This window comes from Haliotis rubra, unplaced genomic scaffold (genome assembly GCF_003918875.1).
Source record: "Haliotis rubra isolate DU_JTF1 unplaced genomic scaffold, ASM391887v1 Scf353, whole genome shotgun sequence".
NCBI classification, from domain to species: Eukaryota; Metazoa; Mollusca; class Gastropoda; order Lepetellida; family Haliotidae; genus Haliotis; species Haliotis rubra.
In genome coordinates this window covers 659576-670310 of record NW_025767028.1, presented here as the reverse complement: position 1 = coordinate 670310, position 10735 = coordinate 659576, and the positions used below count along the sequence as shown (strand labels likewise).

General features: G+C 42.9%; 1 protein-coding gene across 1 annotated transcript in view; it reads right to left on the bottom strand.

Annotated features, from left to right (window-relative positions):
* Nucleotides 1-5478: 5478 nt before the first annotated feature.
* The window catches only part of LOC124285133 (aminopeptidase N-like), a 73131-nt gene continuing 67874 nt past the window's right edge, over nucleotides 5479-10735 (bottom strand). Inside the window, 4 exon segments of the mRNA XM_046721290.1 lie at nucleotides 5479-6725; nucleotides 6728-6830; nucleotides 8539-8620; nucleotides 9848-9988. Coding sequence (XP_046577246.1) covers nucleotides 6676-6725; nucleotides 6728-6830; nucleotides 8539-8620; nucleotides 9848-9988 — 376 coding nt within the window. The 3' untranslated portion in view covers nucleotides 5479-6675.

The window sequence follows — 10735 nt, the reverse complement described above, 5'->3', positions numbered from 1 at the left end:
AACTGGTATATAGACCCTACTCATACAAGAATCGTTCAGCTATACAGGGAATAACTGGTATATAGACCCTACTCATACAAGAATCGTTCAGCTATACAGGGAATAACTGGTATATAGACCCTACTCATACAAGAATCGTTCAGCTATACAGGGAATAACTGGTATATAGACCCTACTCATACAAGAATCGTTCAGCTATACAGGGAATAACTGGAATAACTGGTATATAGACCCTACTCATACAAGAATCGTTCAGCTATACAGGGAATAACTGGTATATAGACCCCTACTCATACAAGAATCGTTCACTCATACAGGGAATAACTGGTATATAGACCCTACTCATACAAGAATCGTTCAGCTATACAGGGAATAACTGGTATATAGACCCTACTCATACAAGAATCGTTCAGCTGTACAGGGAATAACTGGTATATAGACCCTACTCATACAAGAATCGTTCAGCTATACAGGGAATAACTGGTATATAGACCCTACTCATACAAGAATCGTTCAGCTATACAGGGAATAACTGGTATCAGTCTCAGTCGAAATGCTAGTGCTTTGAGTTTGTTTCTTAGTACGAAAGCTAGTGACAATCAGAGGTCTCGCACCACTCTCTCGTCTCTGAGCTTTGCCCCAGCTTAAACCTGGGTTCCTACGTCACAGCCAGCACCCTTTTCAGTTTTCTATTGGTCAATAACCCATAACCTGACTATCTATTATCTCCCCACCTATATAACTGGTACCCCCACTACCATACAAGAATCGTGAGGTGTATTCCAGGAATAACTGATATATAGACCCTAACCATACAAGAATCGTTATAGTACCAAGATCTGGTATATAGGTCCCCGGACACGCCGCTCAATCTTGATAGTGTAACTGGTATATTTTCCCCTACCTAAAGAATGAGTCACCTTGCTCCCCCATCAGCTCTAACGACCTACTTTCATGTTTATTACCTCAGGGCTACTGACTTCCTGACCCTTACTCGTTATTAATCGTTCAGCTATACTTAAATATATTATTAAATCCTACTCATAATTTGTATCTTATCAGGAATAACTGGTATATCGACCTGTTATTAATAATGTCAATTGTATATCTATTATTGCAGCTACAACCATAATCTTCAGCTATAATAATACTGGTACATATACAAGAATAGTTCAGCTATACAGGGAATAACTGGTATATAGACTACTCATACAAGAATCGTTCAGCTATACTGTCGGAATTTTTACTGGTATCATGAGAGGTGATGAGTAAGACTGGCAGGGATTTCTTGAATTCTTAAGTTTTACTCAAATTTCAAACGTTTGACAATCTGCTGCTACAACTCAACTGCATTTATATCAAAAAGCCCAAACAACTTAAGTTATCCATACCAATTCAAATTGTCTAGTTGTTCATGAGTTTAATGTGATTTCAGTTCATTCTGCTAAATGTATATTCTCTGGGCTCGAACCTGATCTCTAAGTTTGTTTCGAGTAATGTGGGCTACCTGATCTCTAACGAAGACTTCAATTATACTATAGTTGGAACGACTTCTCATAAAATCGCATCTGGCGTCATAAACAACGCATGACGTCAACTGCAATTATTTGCAACAATGATGTGACGTCATTTTGCTTTTGGGTTCTTCAGATAATAAAAACAATGGAACAGTTGCATTGATGCACAATGAGAAGAAGTGAAATGTTTCCACCTATACCAGCATGTCTGTGTGATGTATAGCATGAAGACTGGTGGGGAAGTGCATTTGTATTTACAACTTTGCCTTGTTTCACATACTACATTGTTAATGTGTGTACGGATTGAATTTATTTATAAACAGGAAATAAACCCATCTAAGAGAACATACAATAAAACTATACTATGTAAAGACAAATTTTTCACCCCTACACACAGATACACACAGATATACATAGGTGTGTGATACTCCCAGTGTCTCGCAATGTTATTAATGTAAATGATTTCTTACAATCCTGGACGCGTGTAATAACGAAGCCGTGTGTGTTTGTTCCGTCTTCTGCCCTTTCCACTCTTGGGAAGAAAGAATGAAGGACAACTTTATACATATATATGAAAGGAACTGTATGAGTTTGTTGTCCAGCATTGGCAGAGCCGAGGGTACCCCCTGAACACCCCCACCCCCCAACTTTTTGAAAATTCCTGGACCCGCCTCTGGTACATAATGTTCTCGGTTCGAACTGTCTCTATCACTTATTTCAATATAACAGACCGACGAGAGTTGAGGGGAAGCTGTGGCTTGGACAGCCGTAACGTTCCTCTGTTACTAAACCCTGTAGTACCTGCTTCATTGCCCGTGAGTACATCCAGCCCCACAGCTGTCACGATCTCATCTAACAAATCAAGCCACGGCCTCGAGGAAAGCCACTGTTCTCTGACCAATCAGCGCTCAGATTTCATCGGACAAACGACAGCTCTCGCAAAGGTCGTTATTCGGTGAGAGATAGAAGCCAAGCTGCTCTCTGACCAATCAGCGCTAAGATTTCACCGGGCAACTCTCGTAACGGCCCTTATTCAGCGAGAGAGAAGCCAAGCAGCTCACTCACCTATCAAGGCTAAGATTCCATCCGGCAAACCACAGACAGTTTTCGCAACAGCCTTAATTCAGTGACAGAGAAACCAGTCAGCTCTCTGACCAATCAATGCTCAGATTCCATCCGGCAGCTGTCTCCTCAACACATTGCTGCGCTGTCAGGCTTCGCACAAACTTCATATGCGGAAACTTAGGTAATTTGACTTCCAGGAGTTACATTATGTTTCCACAGACGTGAAGGACATGCCACAATAAGATGACACGGCGCCATGTAACTAGAATATTGTACTACCCGACATAAACCATGTATTCACGGTTGAAGCTCGTTAAGTACTTTCACGTCCGTGAAGTTCTGACAATGGCTTTCACTCTTCATTTTTCATTTCGTTACAGGAAAAGGTTTTCGCAGTGTTCAGTGTCTGCGCAATCTGTCTCCCCAACCCCGTCCTCTTCTCAAAACAAAAACTCTAAAACAGTCCAACTCAAGTCTATAATGATAATGCAAGACTATAATGTCTCAGCTCAAGGCTAAGATAGTTTTCAGTAGTTTTCGCTAAACTTGGGCTGCTGGCTCCCTGTGTTTTAACGGAAGACACAATGGTCCGTGCATCTCTTTGCTTCACGAATATACACAGGTACAGATAGTGAGTGGGTGAGTTTAGCTATACGCCGCACTCAGCAATATTCCAGCTATATGACACAGGTACAGATAGTGAGTGGGTGAGTTTAGCTATACGCCGCACTCAGCAATATTTCAGCTATATGACACAGGTACAGATAGTGAGTGGGTGAGTTTAGCTTTACGCAACACTCAGCCATATTCCACTATATGGCACAGGTACAGATAGTGAGTGGGTGAGTTTAGCTTTACGTCGCACTCAGCCATATTCCAGCTATATGGCACAGGTACAGATAGTGAGTCGGTCCAGCTATATGGCACAGGTACAGCTATATAGTGAGTGAGGGTGAGTTTAGCTTTACGCCGCACTCAGCAATATTCCAGCTATATGACACAGGTACAGATAGTGAGTGGGTGAGTTTAGCTTTACGCCGCACTCAGCAATATTCCAGCTATATGACACAGGTACAGATAGTGAGTGGGTGAGTTTAGCTTTACGCCGCACTCAGCCATATTCCAGCTATATGACACAGGTACAGATAGTGAGTGGGTGAGTTTAGCTTTACGCCGCACTCAGCCATATTCCAGCTATATGACACAGGTACAGATAGTGAGTGGGTGAGTTTAGCTTTACGCCGCACTCAGCCATATTCCAGCTATATGACACAGGTACAGATAGTGAGTGGGTGAGTTTAGCTTTACGCCGCACTCAGCCATATTTCAGCAGCTATATGACACAGGTACAGATAGTGAGTGGGTGAGTTTAGCTTTACGCCGCACTCAGCCATATTCCAGCTATAAGGACACAGGTACAGATAGTGAGTGGGTGAGTTTAGCTTTACGCCGCACTCAGCCATATTCCAGCTATATGACACAGGTACAGATAGTGAGTGGGTGAGTTTAGCTTTACGCCGCACTCAGCCATATTCCAGCTATATGACACAGGTACAGATAGTGAGTTGGTGAGTTTAGCTTTACGCCGCACTCAGCCATATTCCAGCTATATGACACAGGTACAGATAGTGAGTGGGTGAGTTTAGCTTTACGCCGCACTCAGCCATATTCCAGCTATATGACACAGGTACAGATAGTGAGTGGGTGAGTTTAGCTTTACGCCGCACTCAGCCATATTCCAGCTATATGACACAGGTACAGATAGTGAGTGGGTGAGTTTAGCTTTACGCCGCACTCAGCCATATTCCAGCTATATGACACAGGTATATGACACAGGTACAGATAGTGAGTGGGTGAGTGAGTTTAGCTTTACGCCACACTCAGCAACATTCCAGCTATATGACGGTGGTACAGATAGTGAGTTGGTGAGTTTAGCTTTACGCCGCACTCAGCAATATTTCAGCTATATGACACAGGTACAGAGAGTGAGTGGGTGAGTTTAGCTTTACGCCGCACTCAGCAATATTCCAGCTATATGACACAGGTACAGATAGTGAGTGGGTGAGTTTAGCTTTACGCCGCACTCAGCAATATTCCAGCTATGTGACACAGGTACAGATGAATGTATGGTAGCCTACTCCAGATATCTCGCAATGTTATTAATGTAAATGGTTTTGTCAAAAATCTTGAAATTATGAACTGTTCTGGCTGGTGTTGTATCGTGTTATTGTATTGTGTTATTGTATTATGTATATTTTGCGTGAGAAGATACATTAACTACTGGGACTATGTTTAACGTCAGGTGACCGCGGTACACATGCACCCTGGTCCCTGTCAGCAACGCGCGCTTGTGTGTGACACACAGCTGTTCAGACGGTAACTGACTGTTGTGGCTTTGCAAACATTCTGAGCAAAACCTGCCACACGGAAACTACAGCTCCGCACAAAACCTTCCACACGGAAACTACAGCTCCGCACAACACCTTCCGCACGGAAACTACAGCTCCGCACAACACCTTCCACACGGAAACTATAGCTCCGCACAAAACCTTCCACACGGAAACTACAGCTCCGCACAACACCTTCCACACGGAAACTATAGCTCCGCACAAAACCTTCCACACGGAAACTACAGCTCCGCACAAAACCTCCCACACGGAAACTACAGCTCCGCACAACACCTTCCACACGGAAACTATAGCTCCGCACAAAACCTTCCACACGGAAACTACAGCTCCGCACAAAACTTTCCACTCAGAAACTACAGCTCCGCACAAAACATAACGAAATGAAAATATACCGTATACAAACATGTTACAGGTGAGACGTCTGAAACCCATTCTGTTTTGGCTTATATTTCATTATCCGTATTGTAAACACCACTCTTGAATACCCATTGTATTTTATAAACTCGTATTTAATATGAACAATGTTTATAACAACAGTTTGTAAAAATACTGAATAATCAATGTTATAAAAAACGTTTTTCTATCTTTTACAAAATAGTTTGATATATAGAGAATATCTTTAAGCCTTGAATATATAAAACTGTACATCACACGGTCCACCTAATTATACTCAGAACTTGAACTCAGGTACCACACGTGTCTGCGTGAAGCGCTGGGGACATTCGTCTGGTTCTCCAGGTATGCTGCGCTGGCGACTCAGTGAAGCGGTCGCGCAACGTATCCAGGAAAACAGTCTGTGCTGACACTCCATGAGTCCGACATTACTTTAACTTCAGGGTTTTACGCAGAAACGTGCGTCCAATACACAACTGTATAGAATGGACTCAAAACAAAATAGTTGTATTGTGTCCCGAGGGATGCACAGTAATTGTCGTTGTGTAAAAGTCTTGACAAGAAATATAAGGTCCCTGGTTATATCTTCCATTAAATCACACCATTTCATTAGGAACCATAAAATGATCTATTGCGTGTGGGGAGGGGAGAAGTCCTCTGGACCCATAGAGGAGAAGGTAAACCCCTGAAAATGCATCTCAATCAGTGTGCGAAATACTTTCCAAATTTTACAAGCCAGTCGGGCTAGCTATGCCTGAAAATTACTAGCCCACAAAATAATTCACTAGCCCGAAATTTGAATGTAGAAGCTAAGCAAAAGATTACAAAAGGGTAAAATACCATTATTCATCAGGCCATAATCCTGCATGATTTAAAAGTGTATTATAACTTAACAAGTCTGTGAAAGTAATATATTTAAAAAATGATCGCTTGGAAATTTACTAGCCAATCGGACCAGTGGCTATTTCGCACACTGATCTCAATGCGTACTGGACAATAATGCATAACTTATAAGAGCATCGGTAACTTCTTCAATTATGTGACTTTTACGACATTACATGTGGCACATTCGGAGGGCTAATCAGGCTACTGGTGAAGATGTTAGCCCAATATTTCCGGGACTAATTATGAATATACGTGCGATAGAGTGTAAAAAATATATCATCGTATTTTCCCAACATTTCAAGATTTGTTCCCAGTCGAAATTATCGTAATTTCATATTTGAATTTACACCGGGGCCAGCAAAACCCCCTCCAAAGTCTCGAAATCCATGTTAGATAGGCATTACTCTCTATTCGTTGTAGAGCCCCTGGTCTCTAAGCCACGTCTGACACTCATCAGATTGGCGTCCATCCACTTGATGTTAGCGTTTGTCTTCTCGATGGCCTGGTCAAAGGCCCGCTTGCCGGAACCCTGGTCGGGATGCGTGTCCACAAACGTCTGAAGCTGAAACAAAAATTTAAATTTTCAAGAGTTTCACGTGCGTGACCGTCGGAATATTGCGTTATGCAGCAATCAGCAACCTTTCATGATTTACTGCGGAGCTGTATCCTCGACAAAACCACAGGACTTTATAACTTTTGTCGGTTTAAATTTTGATATTTGTATTTTCTTGTTATTAATTTGTTGTATGCCGGGAAGTTCTTCGATGCGAGAGTGACAATATCCACTAGGTCGTACTTAGGACCTGTGTATGTGAAATACGATTCATTTAGGACATATATAAACCTGAAGGGTGCTTCTCACTATATATTAAACATGGCTTCTTTTCCCGGAATAACCGCACTTGAGGTTTTTGTTTGCTCTCAGGTTTTACCTTTTGTGAGTAAAACCTATTTCCCGGTTTTACTTTTGTAAGTAAGACCTCTTCCCAGGTTTTACTTTTTCCTAATTCTATATTAACATCAACATTCAAATTATATGTGAGTGTTTTGAAATCAATTGAAAAATATCGTCAAAGATCAACTTAAATGTGCAAATGTTTTCCCTAGCAGGATTGGAATTGTATATTTCAGATTCATAAGCGGACGCTGTACCTCACAGCCACCAGGCCGTCAAAGAACAAGGGTTGAATTATCTATTTATAGTTAGGCCTACTGTCATTCAATTGATTTTACTAGCGCTTCAGTTACTGTTATGTAGCTTCATTACATGATCATCTAATTATCCATCATTGACGGTTTATATGTATAATAAAGCACTCCTCCTAGGTTATGGTTGGGAAAGTAAGCCCTCGACCATCGGGTGGAGAGAAGTAAGACCTCGCTACGCGCTCTCGGTCTTACTTCTCCCCACCCTCCGGTCTCGGGTCTTACTTTCCCAACCATAACCTCGGAGTCGTGCTTTATCCTACACATATAAAATATGTAGATATGACAGTTATCTTATGAATTCACTATTCGTTTATGGAGCTCCAAAGTGCAGAAAAATATAATAATGAATGAATTATGCTAGAGTTATAAGGCCTGAATATAAAGACGTACAATGACTTTGCTTTGTTTCAATTCTAACAGGTTTTACCACTGTAAGATGAAGTTCAACTTCAACATGTTTTGATTTGTTATCGTGATTAGGTGTGGATTGAGTAGTTAGCCTGGAATATACCCGCCTGTTGACGGGTGGGACGGGTAACCCGGATACACAGGACGGGTGGGTAATGGGTTGGACCCGGGTACCCGTCTCAATACCCGGACCCGTTATGCTCATGTGACTAACAGATTAAACAATGTAATATGTTTATATTCTTTCTTGATTAAAAGGTTGTATTGCATTTGAAGATTTAGACATAATTTACTTTTTTAATATAATACATGGTTAAGATATTGATATTGGAATTTTAGCCTCCGAGCTGAAGAATATATTGCCATTTCTTGCAAATTTGATGTCAGGAATTTAAATAACGGGTATCCGGGTAGGGTTTTTAGGGTGGGGTACACCGGTAGAACATTTGGACCCGCCCCGGCCCTACTGTTTACCTTGTCCAAATGTTACGACTGAAGCGATTTCTCTGTAGAACACCTGGGTAGTTTCAGGTGGCCGTTCACCCGGTCGAGAATCATATGTACTATACGTGAATTTACTCCCGGGCTCAAACTCGTGGAATATTAACATTTAATCATTTTAAATCAAGCGGAATTATGTTAAGTTTTCCAACCTGTTTCAACTGGAAGGGTGTGTTAAATGATTCTGTGATTCCTCCAATCAGACGAGTGAAGGCGAAGAATGCTGTGCCATACCTGCAGAAGAAGAAACACAGACATTAGCGAGTGCTATGTGATGCCGCTTGTAGCCATATTCCAGCATTGTCACGACGGTCAGACCAGAGTTGGTCTTCACACATTGCATCCAGGTGCATTCGGGGGACCGTATTTTCTCTAATAAGCACAAGGGCGCTTATTTTTTAATCGCTTCCAGACCCGGCGCTTTTAAGAGACCAGACGCTTATTGCAGACCCGTCGCTTATTGCGCTTCGTTGACAGAGATACGAGGCACCTGTAGGAATCCTGGAGATATGAGGCACCTGTAGGAATCCGAACTTTAAATACGCCTCCCAAATGCAACGATTACATAATATCCATCAATCGTGGTATGTCGAGGCCAGGAAGTTATGACTTAAGGGACCATTCCTTAACAAATCTATTTTTGGATGAAGGGAGAATACATTTATAAGAAACCTACCCGACTCATTACTCCCGGCGCTTAGAGGAAATACGGTATTTGTTTAAAAGAGATGTTTGTGTTTTTCCAATGCAAAACTGTTTGGGATCAAGCCCACTCAGGGATCTAGCCTAGCACGGCCTCCACAAAGCAACAAGTCTGACAACTGGTGTCCAGACCGGAAGCAATGAAATGCCTGTTAGAAAGTGGTCAAATGTAACATATGTTATATTGGGAATGACCCTGTGCCAGTGAAGTACAGATAGTTAGTATTTTGGGATTCCGTCCCATCCAGGTTGCACCCTAATACAAACGGCTATTTACTTACGTTTTGACTGTGAATTTACTTTCGCTTTTGACAATTACGAGTCTGCTCCTCTGTCTGTGTTACATGTCTCTGACGTATGCCGTGTATGCGTGAGGTACATGTGAACACCTTGACGGCAGGATTAACTGATGTGGCATAGACACTACAGTCCCCGATGTCGTACTCACTCGTTCCTGATGGTGTCCCATCTGTTCCTGAAGAAATCCCATGCAATACCCTGCCCTATAGAGTTCCGGGACACATACACTACAGTCCCCGATGTCGTACTCACTCGTTCCTGATGGTGTCCCATCTGTTCCTGAAGAAGTCCCATGCAATACCCTGCCCTATAGAGTTCCGGGACACATACACTACAGTCCCCCATGTCGTACTCACTCGTTCCTGATGGTGTCCCATCTGTTCCTGAAGAAGTCCCATGCAATGCCCTGCCCTATAGAGTTCCGGGACACATACACTACAGTCCCCATGTCGTACTCACTCGTTCCTGATGGTGTCCCATCTGTTCCTGAAGAAGTCCCATGCAATACCCTGCCCTATAGAGTTCCGGGACACATACACCAGTACATTCAGGGCGTCCTGCTTCCGGATTTCCTCTGGCATCAAAGCTCTGTTCAGGAATCTGTAAACAGGAGCAGACAGATCGTCCGTAATAGTGTACCATTAGTATATGGTGGAAGTGGCGCTATGGTGGGTGTGGCACTATGGTGGGCGTGGCGCTATGATGGGTGTGGTTATATTGGAGGGTTGGCACTATGGTGGGTGTGGCACATGGTGTGTGTGGCACAAATGGTGGGCCAGAAGTGATTGTTATATTGGAGGGTTTGGCACTATGGTGGGTGTGGCACAATGGTGGGCCAGAAGTGATTGTGGCAGTATGGTGGGGTGTGGCACCATGGTGGGCCATTGGAGGGTTTGGAATGGTGGGTGTGGCACAATGGTGGGCCAGTGAATGTGTCAGTATGGTGGGTGTGGCACTATGGTGGGCTAGAAGTGAATGTGTCTGTCAGTATGGTCGGGATAGCAGTGTAGTCAACCTGACAATGGTGTGGCAGTATCTCGGGTGGCAGTATCTCGTGTGGCAGTATCTCGGGTGGGGGTATATTTCTAATGAGCCTGGCTGTATATAGCTGTGATGTATAGGGTGTGTGTCTATTGTAAGTATTGACGGAGTTTCAGTGTTTGTGCTTGTATTGACGGTGTTGCAGTGTTTGTGCTTGTATTGACGGTGTTGCAGTGTTTGTGCTTTGTATTGACGGTGTTGCAGTGTTTGTGCTTGTATTGACGGTGTTGCAGTGTTTGTGCTTGTATTGACGGTGTTGCAGTGTTTGTGCTTGTATTGACGGTGTTGCAGTGTTTGTGCTTGTAT